Here is a 20,872-nt window from a genome sequence, read left to right on the forward strand (position 1 = left end):
GGCTCTGGCTGGGACTGGCTCTAACTGCCACTGGCTCTGGCTGGGACTGGCTCTAACTGCCACTGGCTCTGGCTGGGACTGGCTCTAACTGCCACTGGCTCTGGCTGGGACTGGCTCTAACTGCCACTGGCTCTGGCTGGGACTGGCTCTAACTGCCACTGGCTCTGGCTGGGACTGGCTCTAACTTCCACTGGCTCTGGCTGGGACTGACTCTGGCTTGAACTGGCTCTGGAATGCCCACTAGGACTAACGAACAGGGGCCTCCCTCCCCACCTTTATACCTCCATGGCACAACATAGATACATTTGAGGGAGTGTTAAGGGCAAGTGCCTTCAAGATGACCAAGCCCCTGATTGGTGGGTTAACATGCAACATTAAAAGTGTTACATAAAAAGTATTACATTGAAAGGTCACAGGCAACTTGCAGCATTTCTCCTGAGTACAGAGTTAACCCCTGTTCCCTGAAGTGCTGGAACCAGGCTTTACAACACATATAAATATTGCCAGGTCCCCCTTGGTCCCCCCTTACTTCCACTCTGGGCGGGGGGGACCGCCTCTAGTCAAGGAGGTTGCAGGAAGGAGTGCAGGGAGCGCTCCGGAGGCTCTGCGGCGCACCCCGCTAGCGGGGCCACCATTTTGGGGTTGGCGCCTGCGCAGATGACATCTCGCGCATGTGCAGAACGTTCCGAGGTTGCGGCGGCCATTACGGGTATGCGCGCATATGCGCAGAGCACCAGCTGGCGATGGCCATTATATGGTAGCTACGCAGGGGAACTACAATTCCCAGCAGCCCCAGGGGCTGCAAGTCACATGGCGCACAACAGCCAATAGGTCTGTGAGGATCACAAAGGACTAGGATTGATACATTTGGTGCGCTGTGGGCCACGCCAGTCGGAACAGGAGCAGGATCAGAGTAGGTAGTGTCCAGGAAACTGTGCTTCCCTGGACTCAGCCTCTTTTGCCCCCTTAGCCCCCAGGTAGGCCCTGAGTCCCTACCAGCTTGTTGGTGCTGTAGGGAAAGGCCCCTTACATAGGGACATTTCCCCTTTAGCTTATAGTGTCAGGGACAGAGCAGAGACGCTGCGCAGAGACTTGCGGTCTAGGACCAGACCACCACCGCAAGACAGAGACTCTTCAGGTGGGACACTCCAGCGGGGGTCCACCCCACGCAGAGGCGGATGTCTTTGCTGATGACGACATGGGATCAGACTGGTCTTGTCAACAGTTGGCTGTACCCGGGTGCTGGAGCCCCGGCAGGTATCACGCCCTACAAGTGCACCAACGTTCACATACATTCTGTGGCTAGCGCTATCGCACACTTTGGTGTGGGTTTAGCTCCTGTGGACTGTGGGTGGTTAGGTGCTCAGGGCACCTCTGTACTTTGGGGGGGAAACTGCACCAGGGTGTATAAGGTGCTGGTTGGACAGTGGGGCACTGTGTGGGCATGGCTGTGCGAGGCCTGTATATATATATATATGTGTGTGTGTGTGTGTGTGTGTGTGTGTGTGTGTGTGTGTGTTATTAGTTGTGTACCAGTAAAGATAATCTGTTATAACACTGTGTGTATATCATTTCTATACTGTGTTTCTGGGCAGGGCTTATCCAATTGTGCTTGGATCCCTCGCAGGTGGAGGCGCTGTCATCACACAGGCTCCCTGCAGCGGAGGGTCAGCCTCCTGTGAGCTCAACAGATAACGCACCACACGTAGTCACCCTAGACACGGGAAAGGGGGCTACATATATATTGCGCCTCTCTATTTTTCTCTTTGACTATATATATATATATATATATATATATAATCAAAAAATAAATAGATGATACCGTTCTGTGGCTAACGAAATGCTTTTATTTGTGCGAGCTTTCGAGATACACTGATCTCTTCTTCCGGCGATGTTACAATGAATGAAGCAAGGATAACTTAAAAACAGTGTCTCTTGGAATGTTATCTGTGCTTCTCCTTCCCCCGGTGTGGATGTGTTTTATGGCTAGAGGTGTCAAAGGGTAACTGAAAGCAAGTGAAGAAAGAGTGTGTATGTGTATCAGTGTGAATAAAAATGAATGGAGAGCCCACAGTATAAACAGTGCACACACCTTGTGTAGAGCACTGTTTATACTGTGGGCTCTCCATTCATTTTTATTCACACTGATACACATACACACTCTTTCTTCACTTGCTTTCAGTTACCCTTTGACACCTCTAGCCATAAAACACATCCACACCGGGGGAAGGAGAAGCACAGATAACATTCCAAGAGACACTGTTTTTAAGTTATCCTTGCTTCATTCATTGTAACATCGCCGGAAGAAGAGATCAGTGTATCTCGAAAGCTCGCACAAATAAAAGCATTTCGTTAGCCACAGAACGGTATCATCTATTTATTTTTTGATTATTGAAGCTCGGCTAACACGGTACTGATACCTCTACATGTATATATATATATATATATATATATATATATATACACAACCATAATACAGATGTATTATTGAAAGGCAGGTAATGGCAGACTTAACCTTTATTAAAAGCAGCCGAATCTACCCCTACTGTCACAGGGTTTACCTGTAGTCAGAAAATATGTAAAGGTTAAACTGTACGTACAATGGTTTACTGCAGTTTATACAACAGAACTGTTACAGGGTTTGTTCTGTGCTTCTTGAAGTTTCAGTGATTTTCTTCCCTCATCTGATAGATTTGAAAGTTCATCGACTTCCACCTCTTCTCATTGGTCAACCTTCAGATAATTAGATTGAGTTCTGGGATTAAGGATAGATTTTAATGACACAAATCTAGTTTAAAAACAATCCATGTTATTGTTTTAAAATTTGAATTAATTCATGATCCTTCCTTTTGGGCATATATACTGTATGCCACATTATTGCACTGTAATATTTTTGTTGATCTGCTTTAAAATGAGAATACTGCAAATCCTAATGATTAAACTACTTTTAAACTACAATATTGACCCCTTACAGACACACTTACCAGAACACCCTCCTACTGTCTCTGTACGTTCTCTCTACTTACCACTTAGATTGTAAACTCTTCGGGGCAGGGACTCCTTTTCCTAATGTTAATTTTAAGTCTTAAAGCACTATTTCCCATTATGTGTTATACTATTATATCACGTGTATTACTGCTGTGAAGGGCTATGTACATAATAGTGTGTATGTATATCTTTATGTATATAGCGCCAACTAAAGAGAAAGTGGATAAAAGGTTGATGCCTCTTTGCTCCCAAAGTTGTCTCTCTGCTCCACACCAAACACTGGCTTTGGTAAATAAGCGTGCTACCCGTCCTCTTTAGCAAGTAATCTCGGACAAACAAGACACTTTCCAGTGCGCAGCCAGGTGAATGAAAAATGATCAGAGTATGTACATTTATTCCTTCAGCCGATTACTGTAAAACTGCCTTTATATATACATGAGATCAATTTTGAATGGAAATCCACATTTATTTGAACGACATTGGATGTAACATCTTCATATTCCATTAGTCACTCTGATGGCATTAAGGCAGTTGAATATTTTTAGTTTAATGAAGAACATTATACATTGGAACAGATGTGTTTTGATTTTGGATTGTATATTTTTCTTACTAATGTATCATTTTTTTTTGTTTGATCAGGATTTTTATCTCCAAACATGGCAACGGGCAGTCATTTTGCGCTGCCAATGCCAACCTTTTCATGGGTTAGTGTGACCAGTACCGCGTAGTTGGGTATGACAACATTTACCGATCACAGATACTAAGTAGTCTATAGGAAATATATTGAGATTTTTGAATGGGATGGTAGCCGAGCTGAATTTGATCTTTTTGTCAATTACCTAAACCGTAATTATCTTATTATTGTACTGTCTGTGGAAAGAGACCCATTGAAAATTAATTATCTGGATTTAACTTTGTTGGTGTGAGTAGATTTCAAAAGGCATAGTGATGTTTATAGGAAGAAAAATTTAGGAAATTTCCTTTTAGAGCCACAAATTGATCTAAAAAAATCAATTAATATTATACCAAAAGGGCAGTTCCTCTGTCTCCAGAGAAATTGCTCGGATAATAAACTTTTTAACATCAGAGCTAAAGAATATGATCGATTTTTAAAAAAAAAAAAGAGGTTACCCCAAAATGTGCTTGGATTATGCTTAGAGAACACTCTCTAAAGAGAGAAATGACTTGATTGACCCAAGAGGTGGAGTGGATCTAATTGACGGATTGGATATTCCAGGGTGTACATCTACCCCTAGAGATAATGATTTGGATCAAAATACACAAGTTTCAAATAGGCAAAACAAACAGATTAATGAAAGATTACATGTTATCACTAAATTCAGGAGAAATCACCACCGCCGAAGAGGAGAGTGAAACAGCGGGCACGGCCGCGCAACAAAAATGGCAAAGGCTGGACTGTGCTATAAGGACGGCTTTATTTCAACATGGATTTAAAAAAAGAGAGAAGGGATAACACCCCCCGCAGCTCTTACGCTGTTTCACTCTCCTCTGCGGTGGTGATTTCTCCTGCACTTTCACGCAGCCTGGAGCACACAAGACCGGATGAATCAAAGTTACCTGTGAGTAATTCATTACCATTTGCAATGTTGGAGCCTCCCCAGGTGAACTGGTTTATTTAGCAGCGGGACTTATGTATGGGGTCTGGGTGGGTTTTAGGACTTCCCCCGGACAACCCTTCATAGTCTCGCCAGACCACTTCCCAACTAGGGGTTGATTTATAAAAGCTCCTACACTTATTTTGTTATCCGGATGCAGCAACTGACTACTAATGTGGAAATATATGCTCTGCAGCACTAGTTAATTGAGGGGATCGTGTGCCTCAATGTTCCTTCTATTATCACTAAATTCAGTATGGAAGCATTGGACATAGTTGATTGTTAATAAACATTGGCATGTCCTGAATTTGGATAAAGACTTATGACCCTCCATTACAAAGGGTTCACGATTTGTTTTCAAAAGACCTCCCACTATCTCTCTTGGTCCAAGTGATTGACTACTGCTAAAGGACAATAGCATTCATCTCCGACACCTACTGTACATCCAAAAGCATTTAATGGAATGCATAAATATGCATGTGGCCATAAATGTAAATATTGCAGATTTACCAACAATGTTTTTTTTTTTCAACAAGAAACCAGAACACACAATAAAATTATACATGACCTTATACAGACAATGTAGTTTACCTAATTACTTGTGACTGTGGCATACAATACAGTATGTTGGGAGGGCCATTAAACTATTGCGTCAGCGCATTAGCGACCATTTATCTCTCATACTTAAAAAAATATATCTCAATCATCCAGTTTCCAAACAGTTTACAGTACTACATAATTCTGATTTAAATGTTTTCACTTCTTTAGGCATTGAACATGTCACCCCCAATATTAGAGGTGGTGATGAGTTTAAACTTTTGTGCCAGAGGAAAGTCTTTTGGATTTTTGAGTTAGGGACCAGAATACCTCTAGGATTGAATAAGGAATGGGATGTCATAAATTGTTTTATATAACTAATATGGGTCAGAAGTTAAAAGCATCGATATGTTTGTATACATATATTTATAAACTATTTTTTTATATATACCAATCAGTCTGTTCATATTTATTTATAAATCTGTTTTATACAATGCATTAATAGAGCATACATTGAGTGTTTATTTTGCATCTATGTGTGCTTCATAATAGTGTAATTTCAATTTTTATAAAGTGAATGTGTGTATTTGGTTTGTCTCTTTAACCCTTTGTCGTCTGTCTTCTCGATACTACCCCTGACGAAGCATATTGTGTGAAACGCATAGGGTGGTTAACATGTTTGTTCCTGTAAATCCAAATGTGCAGTTGTAATGTGAATAAAGAAGATTGAATTCTTGATTTGCACAACGAGAGAGTGTATGTGCATTATTCTGAGTGCGCACTGGAAGGATTTGTTTGTTTGAAGATCACTTACTACTAAGAGAAAACAAATATTAATTAAGCAGAATCATACTATATCTGACATGACTGACTAATGGTTAACCCCATTGCAAAAAACCTTTATATGTAATAATCTAAGATTACGTTTAGTGATACTTTTTTTTCAGTAAAAACATGGTTATCAAACGGCTCTCTAAACCCCAGACTGACATTGTGCATTTGCTGCATGTTCATATAGAGGCTTTCACACCCATTGAATATTCATTTATGAAAATGTAAGCATTTCTAACTGTGTTAATGATGCTTAGCACGTCTATTAAGCTGGCGACATCATCCAGAAATGATGGAGCATCAGGACACTTTGGTAATTATTGTTGTAAGTGTGGCTGATTTGATGACACTGCAAGTTATGTGCCATTGGTAGGCTACTGTCATGTCCAAACAGGAACTGATTTTCTTAAACCTAGGTCAATGGGATTGATTTCATGAAGATCAAATGTGTGTACCATTATTAGCTGTCCCTTTAGAGATAAAACAGGACAAATCTAGATACCCCTCATCTTCAAAAGGTGCATTTTTAGTCTTCGATCCAAATGATATCAAAGCAGAGTTTAATAATAAAAAAATATGACACTACTCACCTTATCACTGTTTTTTTGTTTATAAAGGGGCACAGTTTCCATGTTTTAGTATTTTTTTTTAATTTAAAAAAAAAAAGATTTCTTCACCGTATTAGGCTGTTTCCACCTCCTAGTTTTTCCTTTCTCCGAGATTTTTAAACGGGTTGTGTAGTCTGAAAAATAAACTCAAATCCCAACTTAACATAACTGCTATGCTCCACCCACTTTGTCATCATCGAATTTGAAGGAGCCTTATTTGGTGAGATCTATGGGAAGTCTCTTTGACATCTGCATGGAAGACAGCAGAGTTAAAATAAACCACAGAATTTGCCATAGAGTATTGTTTAGTTGTTATTCTTTTACAGGTGGCTGTAAATTCTTATTTTTCTCTTGAAGGAGCTGTTCACAGCAGCCATAGACTTCTTGAAACTGGAGAAAGTTGAGATTGGTGGATTCAAAGGAAAAATTCTCAGTGAAGAAATTCATACCATGAGTGAAGAGTCCAATGAAAGTTGGCGGATTTTTCAAGAAAGCAAATATAATCCTCTTGATTGCACAAATATGGTAACAATTACAGTGTTTTCTAAACTGGTTTAAGAAAGTGTTCTTTCCAGTAATGATTTAAAAGTCCATGCTGCTCGTTTTATTTTGTGGGGGTATTTATTCATATCACTTGAACCAGGGATCCCTCTGAGACAATCCATGGTCCACTGACCTTAGGGGATCCCCGGCTCCAGAGATATAGTCTTGTCTACCTGTGGACACAATATGACCACATGGTCAGGCTCACTCTTGGGGCCGAAAGAAAGCTGCGATGTCCTCAGCAGATTAGTGTCACACCAACACAAAAATCTTCAAATATATCGGGTATGGTGGGGGGGGGGGGGGGGAAGGTCGGGTACCATGGATCAGTTCCGGAGAACCTCCTAGTTTAGGTTCAATAACTCATTATATTGAGATAGGCACAAGGAAACACCAGGTAAAAAAAATAAAGGTCATAGTTTTAGTAGATTGTACGACTATATAGGAAAAATGGGCAGGATAGGCGATTCTCTGCTACAGTATCTGCTAATGCAGATATTCTCATCATTGCTAAATTGTAGATGAATATAATAATAATAACTATATTTCCTATATCGCTTTTCTCCCAATGGGACTCAAAGTGCTTCACAATTAAAGTACAGCGTAGGATTGTTAGAAACACAGTCCCTGCCCAGGATGAGTTTACAATCTGTTTTTGGTGCCTGAGGCACAGGGAGATAGAAAGTATCTTGCCCAAGGTCACAAAGAGCTGACACCGGGATTTGAACCAGGTTCCTCTGATTCACATTCAGGGACATTGTTCTTAGTCAGTGTCTTTACTCACTGAGCCACTCCTTCTCCCTATGTGTCAAATTTACTTTGCAGATCCCTCATATCACATTTTATCATCAGTTATATTTTACAGGTGGATTTAGTATGATACATCTATTGAATTATTTTTCTTTGTAGTGTTGGCAATAGTAATAAAATTAATGGTAATACCTCTTGGATTTATATAGATTAGCATCAACTTCAAAAAGTATTACTGTTGTGCATTATTGGCATTTCTGCAGCCACTTCAGGGAAAGAGATGTGAAAAAGGGTTCACTTTGTAAGCATATTTGAATATTTTACTCGAAAGTTATAAAATCTTAGCATATAATTTGAGTTTCATTTTGAAAAAGGTGCACATTTTCTGCATTTCATGGAACTCACACAAGCATTCACACAAGTCACTTTTTGAGGACATTTAATGTGGCCAATGACATTTTCTACCAATTTGTAATTGCTAAACATGGCATTTGTTTGTTGTAAATGTTGTGATTTTCCAAGTTCACTAATGTTTGATATTCTTCACATCCACAAATGTTTCATAATGTTTCTCTATCAATTAAAGAAAAAGCACGTGCAGTAATGCTTTTGACAGTTGAGCTACACTTGTTAAGCAATATCACCCAATGTACAGATGCAGCGGCCGTTATTTGAACACTTCACGCGGTGTATACCTCGGAATACCCATGTCATGGCGCGTGATTTCTTCCAACCGTACCGCCTTAAGACTCGAGTACAGGCGAGTGCAGGAAATGGCATTTTAGTGTTCTAGTTTTTAAACGCCAGAAATTGACTCACTAGCACAGTACTGTACATATTACAATTCATTAATTTTATTGCATTTAATTGCACACAATCCATGAAATTCAAACAAAACAACCGCGATAAACACGTGTGCCTGGGGCGATTGGCCACGTGGAATACAGCAGCGCAAACGAAAATGGCGCTGTGATTTGTTCGAATAACGGCCGCTGCATCTGTATGGTGCATCAAACGTTGTTTTCCTTCTCCTGTCCTAGAAGCAGCATTCAGAGATCTATTGTTTGGACGTTTCATTAAATTTCCAACAGAAAAGATCCAGACACACACACAGACAGACACACAGACACACAGACACATCACTTGGACTTTGTTTCATAGTATGTTGAGTCTCTGTACATTTTTTTGCTGAAAATATTATTTTGCTTTAGTCCACACATTTTTGTCTAGAATAACAATAACCTACATTTTTGTGTCTCCCACGAGGATGAAAAGAATAATAATGCTGGTATTAACCAAACACAAATCAGTGAGCTGAGGCACAAACAGAAAGTAATATGTCCAAGATCACACAAGACTCATCAAGCTTGACTATTCCAGGACAATGCCTTAACCACTACACCATACCTACAAACCCACACTTCCAACATGGAAAAAGTTAAGAACCAGTACTACGCTATGTATGTCAATATATAGGAAACATACATAGAAAATGCATTTTTTTTTAATGTTTCATGTTAAACTTGTTATATGGTTGCTATCTTTGCAGGATTTCTTGTCTGATTATATGAGATATCGTCAGCAAATAAATGACTTTGACCATCAATTAGGCAGGATTTTGAACCTGGCATTTAAAGAGTCAAATGGACTTGAATCAGCTTTTAAGGTAATTTATCATTTGCAAAGCATTTCCACAAACTTTATCAAGAAGAAGACAAAACTTGGGGGAGGGGGGAAGCTTCTCTGAAGAAAACCTGTATGTGCAGCCAACACCACAGTAAAAAAAAAACAGCTGAAGGGGAATCTCTTCCAATAGTAACTGAACAAAAAGCTCTAATTACAGTCTTTAAAAAAAAAAAAATCATTTATTTTAGGAACAAGGGAGAAACACAACTGTTTAGGTCCAACACAGACCTTTCATCAGGGATCGCCTCAAACATTGTGTTCACCTGAAACGCTGTGTTTTTCCCTTGTTCCTAAAATAAATGAAAATCTTTTGAAAAGACTGTAAGTAGAACTTGTTTTTTTTTTTTCCAGTTACTATTAGACAAGATCCTGCTTTTGCAGGGTTTTTTTTATTTTTCCCATATGTGGTATCAAGCCACAGAACAGGATGTTATTAATATTGCACATACTTTGCTGCTGCCAGAACAGGCCAACAGTGCATCTGATGGTGAAGGGGGAAATGATGCACTGGATGTATTAAATGAGAGGAAGAGGGAAGGGAGCGGGGGGGGGGGGGGGAGAGGGAAGGGAAGGGAGCGGGGGGGGGGGGGGGAGAGGGAAGGGAGCGGGGGGGGGGGGGAGAGGGAAGGGGAGGGGGAAACATGCTGCATGTCTTTATGATGTGAAGGAGTTGAATAGTTTTTATGAAACTCAGAACGAGATGCAGAGGACATAGTAAAATACAATGTCAACATAATCAAGGGTACTCACTACGGGGGGAAAAAGGAGCAACAAGAAAATGAAAAGGATGCCAGCAGGTGAAATTGCCGTCAGGGACCAACTTCCCACTGAGTGAAAAACAGTTTTAGCAGCAGCTCTGTAAGAATACAGCTACGAGAGCACAAGAAACATTTTAAAATCATCATTAAATTGCAGATGGGCCAGGGGCTGCCCAGGTGGTAGGACCACAGTGCTGTGTGCATGTTTATGAGGAAGGCCTGTGCTCTGCGCCTCACATGCCATCAGACACACAGGCATGTAAAGGTAACTAACCCTTTACCTGGAGCGCGTGCATCAGAAACAAAACGGGGAAATGATTGTTACAAATGCAGCATTCGCAAGAGAATTACCCACTAATTCTACTTCCACTCCCTTGGGAGAATTAGGGACATTTAAAGAGACAATGCCTAATGGGTAATAGATATTTATATTAGTGCGAAGATTCCATTATCCCATTTATAACCCGAACGTCCAGTTAGTATAACCTGTTTTTGTGCCAGAAATAACACAATTCTTTGCTTTGTAGGGGCACCCACAGAGTTAATTAGCACACACTACTATTTACTGTATGTAATATCCGTTTATTGGAACAGTGTAGTAGATGGCATAACAACCGTAGCACTGCCATTGCACCTTTCAAATCCAAAAAACAAGTAACGGTAATCTCCATGAAAAGTAGATCACTGCTTACACACTTCTTGTGAAAGGTTCAATATAGATTAATCGCATAGGGCAGCAGAAACGGCGACAACGTTTCAGGTCCTACATGGACCTTTCTTCAGGCTAAACAGATGTTTTATGTCCATGTAACAGGGGACTTATCCCTGTTCAGTAATGTGCCTTTAATCTAGCAGTGTGGTGGTTAACGTCTGGTAGTTAATTACTAAACACCACCTGCCTGATTGAGATGGCTTACAAAAGCCTGTCTGTTCAAACAGGAAGTGAGAACTCTTTAGCTGACACCTGAGCTGAACTTGGAGACACACTTGTTTTGAGCTCTGCCAAAGTTAGCAGAGCTGCTTTCAAGACACAAGGCCCAAATAAGACTTCTAAACCTGGATGCTGATTTTCTGTGCACGCTCAGTGCGGTTCCAGGAGAGCAAAGAAGCTTACTCTACAGCTGATAAACAGATAAGGCTTTCATTATTAAGAGACTGCTTATACTGTATCTGCTTATTTTCATGCTATGTTTGGAGCTGGGGAGAAATGCTTGACTAGGGAGATGTGAATTGGTTGCATAGTGTTTTCACTAGAATTACTCCCAAGTGAATGGAAGCTTTGTTCCCCCCCCCCTGTGTTTGGATAATTTTCCTGATGAAAAGGAACAGGCACAATAAAGCCTATTATAATTTCACGTTATAAAGCCTCCTAATTGCGTACCTCTGTGAACATCCATCCACATATGGTGTCAGAAGTGGGATAAGAGGTGTCCTTGTAATTAAAAAGGACCGGAGTTTTAATGTGAATTTTTTGTTATGTTTTTTTGCCTACAAACAGTCTAAACAACTTGGGGGAAAAAAACCCCCTCATGCAGCAGAGATCAGATTTAATGGGACACACACCACTGAAACTTACACTGCACTGAAACTTACAAAACCACAGATTGACTCTTTCCCCCAATCCCAAGAGACTGCTGAAGCAGGTAAACCTTTAATTACCTATCACAAAGTGTAATACGGTCATTGAAATAGGGATTTTGCCTTCTAGCCATAGTCAGGGTTCAAGAAGTGAGTCAGCCCTTAAAAAGGGATAGGTTTTTCTTGTTTTCAAAAGTTTCGCTGAAGCAGTGAAAACAGATGGTGACCCACGAGTGTTACTGATTTTGCAAATAAAGGTTGCCACACCGCATAGGGCTACCAGCTGTGAATGGAGTATATGCAGAAAAGTGTGAAAACTGATACAAAGACTGTGCTGAAGCAAGGGTATTTTTAGCAAACAAATGCTGAGTGTAAAATTGCCCTATAAAGAAAAAGTTTTTTCAAAGCCAATTGCTGAGTGTTGAGTCCACTGCAAAGAATGTTTTTTTTCTGCAAGTAAAAAAGTATGCCTATTATCTTGGGAGCAAAACAGACACCCAAAGTGTGAAGTGTGAATGCCATAATACCCAAAGATGAGACTGAAAATTACTGAACTCAGGCAGAAAACCAAATTCTGTTGCTGAAGCGGAGGGATTTCACCTAGCAAATAAATGGTGTATAGCAAATAGACTTTTTTACCTAGCAACTGCACAATCTTGTATACCTGATTAGAGAAAATGCATGCACAGTACTGCTGATATTGAAAAAATTAAAAATTACCCAAGAAAGAAAAATCTACAGAGATGCCTGTGAGAGCCATGACCTCTACAAGCAAAATATGCCCATCTGTAGGACTATCACAATTGGGGGTTCTAGCAAATACAGTGGCAACAGCTGCAATAGCGCCTCCTGAGGTCAGGAAGAAAATGACACCTGATAGCCTAAAAATGGAGGACAAGATGCAGGTTCCTGTAATGAACCCTACCCCACTGAAGAGTGGCCCGTCCAGTCCAATAAAGAGGAAGACATCTCTTACGGGGAACCCGAACCGAGTCACACCCACAAAACATCCCAAGAATGGTGGGGGTGCCTGAACTCGGCACGAACAGAAAAGACCGCTCCCTTTGATGACGAATATGATCAGCAGGAGACAGAGCGGGAGCAGTGGATCACCGAATATTTCCGTCAGCTATTACAGTTGCAAGAAAAGCCGGGTTGATCCAGTGACGCTGCTAAAACTTCAAATGAAGATGGAGACCCCAGTATCCCTGAAGGGACGGTGTCATCCAAATCAAAAAGGAAGAAAAAGAAAAGCGGTTCTTCACTTACTGTGGAAGTAACAGACACGTCCGCAGATCCTGTGGAGTAAAAGGGGGACCGAGATGCCCTGCAGGCTAGAGAAAATGGAGAATTCGTCCCACGTATAACTGAATATCCAGAGGGCCCAAGGCAGAAGTCGTGTACCCCAAAGAAGTGTCTGTCCGGTGCCATCAGTGAGGAACCCTCAACCAGTCATCCCAGGGAAGTGGAGCCGGAACCAGTGAGTGACGATCCCTTGACCAGCCCTGAAGACGCCCTGAAAATTGCCAGGCATGACTGTGATCTACTCTGTGAAGAATTGGAAAGGGAAAATAATAATAATGCTGAGCTACAGAAGACTGTGCTCGCAATTTACTCTGCGGCCAAGACTGAATTGGAGGATCTCAAGACTGAGCTAGATACTGCAAAGGCTACTATTTTCGCCATTGATGTAAAGCAGAGCCAGTCTGACAAAATGGTGGCTACGCTAAAGCGGAAGTATGAGGAGGCACTGAAGCAGATGACAGTCTTCCAGCAAGAGGTTCACACTCTGCTCATAGAGTTGAATGCCTCACGACAGGAGGTCAACAGTGGCCGGATAGAAGTGGACGTAGCTCAGAAAGAGGTTCAGACACTCCACAGAGCACTGGATGCCTCACATCATGAGACCAACAGCTGCCGCACAGACCTGGAAGTTTCCAGAAAGGAACTACACAGTCTCACTGAGGAGCTGGACATTTCATGGAAAACTATCCTACATCTTAACTTAGATCTCAAAGTCTCTCAGAAGGAGCTTCAGAACTTAAACCTGGAGATGGAAGTCTCATGCCAGGAGACAGCCCGCCTCCAAGCAGATGTGCAAAAATGGAAGGTGGACTGCAAGGAAGCCCTGAATAGTACAGAGAATGAAAAAAGAGAAAATGTAAGATTAAAAAAAGAAAATTCTGAGTTGACAGAATACGTCAAGGGAACGAATGAAGAGCTGCAGGCTCTTAAAGAAAGAAATAAACTTTTGAAAGAGGAAATGTTTGAAGCAGAGCGCCGACTGCAGAACCAACTGCAAGGTCTGCGTACACACCTCCAGTATGCTGAGGAGAAGCAGCAAACGCTGCAGGAAGAAAAGCTGCAGGCTGCAAAAGAGGTACAAGCGCTGCAGGAACATCTGAATACCCAGTACGTCCCCACAGAGCAGTATGAGGAGCTAAAGGCCACACTGCAGGTCTTCAGAGCATCATTGGAGGCGGAGCTTCGATACCAGGTGACTCTGTATGAGAGGGAGCGTGAGAAGGCTCAGAAACTGGAGCAAGAGCTGGAGAGACAGAGAGACTGTTCCATTCCCTTGAGTCAGTACACCAAGGAGAAAACAGACGCAGCGGCAACCTTGACGACAAAAATTACAGAGCTCCAGAATATGAAGGAGACTCTGATACAGATTCCTCCAATATGGAAAAAGGTATTGGCACTGCCCAAGCACCAGTATCCCACAGTAACTAATGCCCGTGAGGACATGGGTACAGTGAGAGTTGGGGACTCCACGCAACTTCAAAACAAAAATACGAAGTTTGAGCCACCAAAGAAAGCACTAGCCAAACCTACAGCTGCCCAACAGGCAACAAACAGAGGTAGGAGTGCAGAATCCTTAGCTGAAGAAGCTGAACTGGTGACTCCGTGGTGTGGAGAAGCTGCAGAAAGACCGCTTCAAGAGCAGAAAACTCCAAGGGCTAGTCCTAACTGCTCTACAACTGTTGCCATACACTTTGTCTACAAAAAGAGGAGTGCCCGACGCAACAGAAATCTCAAGACCGCGCAAGCAATAAGAAGACTTTACGTGGAAAAAGTCCTCCTCGAGCGACTGAGGAGTGCTGATCTCAAGCACCTTTGGGAGGAGACAAAAATAAACTGTAGAAAGGGCTCCAATCACAGCGGGACAGAAGGTTCTCTTCCTCCATCCACTCTCATTCAAGTCACAGAAAGATCTCGAATGAGAGTGGAAGGATGGGCTTTGGCCATGGTAAGCCCGAGCTTCCCACAAACAGGGGAGGTATGTAATAGGGGACTTATCCCTGTTCAGTAATGTGCCTTTAATCTAGCAGTGTGGTGGTTAACTTCTGGTAGTTAATTACTAAACACCACCTGCCTGATTGAGATGGCTTACAAAAGCCTGTCTGTTCAAACAGGAAGTGAGAACTCTTTAGCTGACACCTGAGCTGAACTTGGAGACACACTTGTTTAGAGCTCTGCCAAAGTTAGCAGAGATGCTTTTAAGACACAAGGCCCATATAAGACTTCTAAACCTGGATGCTGATTTTCTGTGCACGCTCAGTGCAGTTCCAGGAGAGCAGAGAAGCTTACTCTACAGCTGATAAACAGATAAGGCTTTCATTATTAAGAGTCTGCTTATACTGTATCTGCTTATTTTCATGCTATGTTTGGGGCTGGGGAGAAATGCTTGACTAGGGAGATGTGAATTGGTTGCATAGTGTTTTCACTAGAATTACTCCCAAGTGAATAGAAGCTTTGTTCCCCCCCTGTGTTTGGATAATTTTCCTGATGAAAAGGAACAGGCACAATAAAGCCTATTATAATTTCACGTTATAAAGCCTCCTAATTGCGTACCTCTGTGAACGTCCGTCCACAGTCCCCTACATTATTTCCCCCCCACCCCAATTTTTTTCTTGAACCTTTCAAATCTAAGCAATCTTGAAGCCACACCCAGGGTGGAATGTTAGCAGTGTGTTTGGATTGTTCTTTTTACTAACTAAACTCAAGTAAAATCAACATTTTGAAAGATCTTCTTTTTCATGTAATGATCCCCAAGCCGTTGAGTGGGTGATGCAAGTATCAGACGCGCAACCTGTATCTATGTTCAAAGCGTTGAGCACTCTCCAGAAGCTCATCCCTAACAAAGGAAGTACAATCAAAAGAGATGGCTGCTCATCGAAAGTATTTTATCAGCATATTATGGTGGCACAATAGTTTAATAACAACCATAATGTGTCTTCATTTATATTGGATAAAGAGGCTCTCTCAAAGTGCTTGAAACCTTATCTACACAAGAGTCAAGCAGTTTGTATTGAGCTCTGATGAAAGCTGCCACAGATCTGAGTGAAGTGCTTAGTTTCATGTTTCTGTGAAAGCTATTGTGTATGTTTGTTCAAAGGCTAAAACTATGTGCCAGATATCTTGGTTGGCAGAACTGGTTCAAATTTAGTACATAAAAAAAACCCATTGGTGTACAAATTAAACTCCTTTTAAAAATATCTAAGGGCGTTAACATGTACTTGTGCATTTACAGCTATTAAAACATATTACAAGAGAACTTTACCGGGTTTTTCCTGTGTGTTCATGGGGCCTGTGGTGGGGCGGGTGAAAAAAAATAAAGGTTATGGGTAGTAAGAGATGAGAATTGCATGAGAAATAAGATGCAGTGGAAGCCAAACACTAAATAAGGAGGTTCTGAAGCAGGGAGTCTATAAAAACAGCTTGTATTAGCTCTTACTAATTGCCTAGATTTCCCATGTCAGAGTGCCCTTCAAGTATTGTCCCAGTGAAAAACGCCCTCTGTGCTCACAGCCCCACTTCTTCATAATCTCAATATATGTCAACTTATTCCAAAATGTAAGGTCAGCTGTTGGTTTTTTTTGCTTGTTGTTTAAATCCTCGTGCAATTAGTCGGGCAAATTTGCTCTCTACTCTCAGATTGTTAAGGTATATGAGACTAATCTGTTCTGATAATTAATAGGTATGCCAGTGGGATCAACATCCTCAAGCAGATTATTTCCCCCATGACTCACGAGATGGCCTTTTTAAATGTCCAGTTGATGATACCATCTAAATTTTGGGATATCTTATGGTAGCTATAAGTAGTAAGAATTGCAGTTATTGGAATTATACTGGATACTAGAGGACCCATTAATACAATCTGGCTCTGTTATGCATTTTTTCCTCGGATCCAATATATTTGTTGATTTAAAGAAAATCTGTTTTATATGTTTTAGGTTTTGCAAATCTTTGGGGCACTCCTAGAGCGGCATGTGATCAATTCTATCTTCTATCCAAACTATGTTAAACTTCTATCGCTATTTGAACAGGAAATCAAATGTTCCAAGGAAATATTTCACAATCAAAGAGATACGGTAAACTCACATTTCTGTTATGTTTATTTTAAGATATCTAATAATAATATTTGTGTGTCCGGCCTATGCCAGACTGAGGAGGAATGAGCTGATGGGAATAGACTTTGGCCTGGGTGTATGTATTGGTTTGGAGGGGGGGGGGGTCATGAACCCCAAGCACTAGGGCTCAAGTAAAGCTGGCACAAAGATGAAGTATCATAACATCCTTTAAATCCAATATATACACGTCTGGGCGAAATCAGAAGCTTAACATATATATCACCATGTCTCATAAGGCATAGTGGACATATTTACACAGGCTGGGGTGAGGGGTAATGAATACAAGGGAGGGGAAAAACTAGAGCCGCCAAGCTGCCTAATATGACTGAACCGCCCAGTCACTCTAACCCTCCCTGAGTCCAACAGCTGGTGTGTAGTAAATCCTCTGTAACAAGGTACAGTGAATCTGTCCCAGGCAACGCGTGCTCCAGCCAAGGTAAGTAGAGTAGAAAAAGCAATAGGATGGCGGTGCACTGCAGGAAAAATGTACCAAACACAACTAGTAGAAAAAAATCGAATTTAATATAAAAAAAAAACCGGACATCACCAAGCGCACTCTGACGCGTTTCGTCACCAGCAGGGACTTTGTCAAAGAGTTTCTTTTTAACTGCCCTTATTGTAAAGAACACTTTCCTTTGTTGCTGGTGAAATCTCCTTTTCTCAAACCTAAAGGGATGCCCCCGAGTCTTTTGTACTTCCCTTGGGATGAATAGTTCTTTTGAAGGCTCCCTATACTATCCCTGAATATATTTGTATATAGTTATCATATCCCCTCTTAGACACCTCTTTTCTAATGTAAATAAATCTAATTTAGCTAGCCTCTCCTCATAAGATAGATCGTTCATCCCCTTTATTAATTTGGTGGCTCTTCTCTGCACTCTCTCTAGTTCCATAATGTCTTTTCTAAGGAGTGGTGCCCAAAATTGTACTCCATATTCAAGGTGTGGTCTTACTAATGCTTTGTAAAGGGGCAGAATTATGTTTACTTCCCTTCCATCCATTGTACGTTTAATGCAAGATAAGATCTTGTCTGCCTTTGCATGACTTTGTGCACTATTGCTAAGTCTGCAAGGATTCCCCCAATTTATCCCCATTTAATTTGTAATCGCCTGTTTATTCTTGCTTCCCAAATGTAAGGTTATTCATTTATCTGTATTAAATCTCATCTGCCATTTACCTCCCCAAGTTTCCAATCTCTCCAAGTCCTTCTGGAGAGAAATTACATCCTGCTCTGATTCTACTACCTTACACAATTTACTTTGCTCTCGATGCTAACCTCAATGTCATTAATAAACAAGTTAAAAAGCAGTGGACCCAGCACCGATCCCTGAGGTACTCCACTCACGACCCTAGCCCAACCTGAAAAAGTTCCATTTATGACAACCCTCTGTTGTCTGTCTTTCAACCAGTTTTCAATCCAGGTGCATATATTATTACTGAGTCCAATTTGCTTTATTTTGTACACCGACATCGTGTGGAACCGTATCAAAAGCCTTTGCAAAATCTAAGTAGACCACATCAACTGCATTACCCTGGTCTAAATTCCTACTTACCTCCTCAAAGAAACAAATAAAAATATGTAAATAGTTTTAATTTTGAATGTAGTTTCAAGTGGTCTGGGTGGATGCCATGCGCTGACAATACGAAGTGCAAGTTTACAGTACTGCCTCCAGATTTTCCTTCGCTGCGCAGTTATACCGCAGCGAATATCAAAAGAATAAACAGTGCTAGAGTGGTATTTCTATGTTCTAATGTATTGTAATTCTTTGAACATTTGTACTACAATTATGGGATCATATAACTGTTAACTGGAATTTCTGCTTATCCGGCACTTCTTGTGTCTCCAGATAACGCAGCTTTTACTGTACATCTTTTTTTTTTTTTATTGCTTGATACTTGTATAAACAGCGTTCTTAGGGCTCGCAAATTCACTGTTCATTGTTTAGGAATAAAAATGATGCATATACTTTTTTTCTTTTCTTCCAGTGGTACAAAGGATATGATGTTCTTCATAAAAATATGCCAGTAACTGCAGGCAACTTAAAATGGTCTCAAGAATTAAGAGAGAGGTTACTAAAACACAGATTATCTTTCAAACACATTAACCACAGGTTAGGAACATTATGCCATCATAATGCTTTTCTTTTTACTTCAAACCACTTGCAGTTTTCATATTCTACCCATCTAGTTTTTACACTTCCTTGTTAAAGATGATGGACAACAAATTGTGAGAGAAAGTAAAGGTATGAAGAAAAAAACCACGTGTTATGCACAATTGCACCGTATATGCGGCCTCCTCGATAACGTCTGCTTAAGCCTCATAAACACTCATTACTGGATGTTTCCATTTCTTCATAAATGAATGCAAATTATTAATATTATTATTTTTTAATCCCCTTAATGTTTGTTTTACATTTTGATAACCAGCTTCATTATTAAATTCATCACTAGCTTTATATTTTGGGCATACAATAATATTGCATTATGTGTTATTTTTTTTTCTTTCTATAATACCAAATGTGCAGTGAATTCTTAATTAAAAGGTGTTTTTTTTTTTAATTTAAGAGGTTTTTGATGGCCCCTTTCTCTGATGTTTAGGGGAGTAATTAATTAAACTGTGATAGTGCCAATGGGGGCACCATTTCACCAAAACTCCAATTGCCTTGTATGGGAGTCTCCGTGAGATAGCGCCCCAGTCATCACAGTCACACCCCCAGAGTCCAACATCAAGGTTTTGGTACATGTCGTTTCCCAGAATCCCTAGCTGCAGTGGAAGCATTGAGAGATAATGGGGAAAAGCAGCGTTGCAGACCTGTCTAAGACATGTGAATGTGATCACAAGTGGTATTTATTTGCTGTATTACACATATAATGAAATAATATAAATACATGTCTCTTATTGGCTACGTGTATCATTCAGCAAGTGCCAGCTGGCAAAATATCCAGTGTTAAGTCTGTAGATAGAATATAAATCTGCATCTTTTGTATCAGTAAGAAGAGTTAATTTACCACAGTAGCTACTAAAGAACCCAATGTATAATAAAGACCTGCGTATAAGAGAAGGAGACCAACACCTCACTATGAAACGCTACTCAATCCAGTTCACAGGAGGGAAATCACTCGTTTATATTTTTCATTTCATGGGAAGAGTAGATAACCCACTCACAGAATGATCTTGCAAATGTGGTCCCAAACTATGGTACAAGTGCCCGAGTCTTATAATGGGGTACTTTAGACTCCTATAGTTTCTCAAATGCAGCATCACCTCGTTTTAACCCATCACCCACACAACTGTAATTAGTTCAGTTTGGTCAGGTTTAGTCTCATCTTATTCCTTAATAATGTTGAGTAAAATATGCTTCTTGCAGGGCTCTTCAGACTGAAGAAGCAAACCTGCTGTTTCAGAAGTATGATACATTTATGGAACTTTTAGATAAGCATGATGAGGAAACATACAATATCTGGGCTCAAGATCTCTATGTTCTGTGCGAGTCACATTTAAACCAACCAATTCTCCGGTGTGATGCGGAAGGAGGGTATGAAGCTAATTTTAACCCAAAGGT

At 40.8% G+C, this 20,872-nt stretch overlaps 1 protein-coding gene across 1 annotated transcript in view; it reads left to right on the top strand.

Moving 5' to 3' along the window:
* Positions 1-20,872, top strand: part of LOC142499998 (dynein axonemal heavy chain 11-like) — a 362,984-nt gene that overhangs the window by 24,607 nt on the left and 317,505 nt on the right. The window contains exons 8-12 of the mRNA XM_075610053.1: positions 6,938-7,105; positions 9,423-9,539; positions 17,133-17,270; positions 19,296-19,420; positions 20,678-20,870. Of these exons, the coding sequence (XP_075466168.1) occupies positions 6,938-7,105; positions 9,423-9,539; positions 17,133-17,270; positions 19,296-19,420; positions 20,678-20,870 (741 nt within the window). The remainder of the gene's footprint in view (positions 1-6,937; positions 7,106-9,422; positions 9,540-17,132; positions 17,271-19,295; positions 19,421-20,677; positions 20,871-20,872) is intronic.

The sequence above is a fragment of the Ascaphus truei genome, chromosome 7, assembly GCF_040206685.1.
Source record: "Ascaphus truei isolate aAscTru1 chromosome 7, aAscTru1.hap1, whole genome shotgun sequence".
In the NCBI taxonomy this organism is placed as follows: Eukaryota; Metazoa; Chordata; class Amphibia; order Anura; family Ascaphidae; genus Ascaphus; species Ascaphus truei.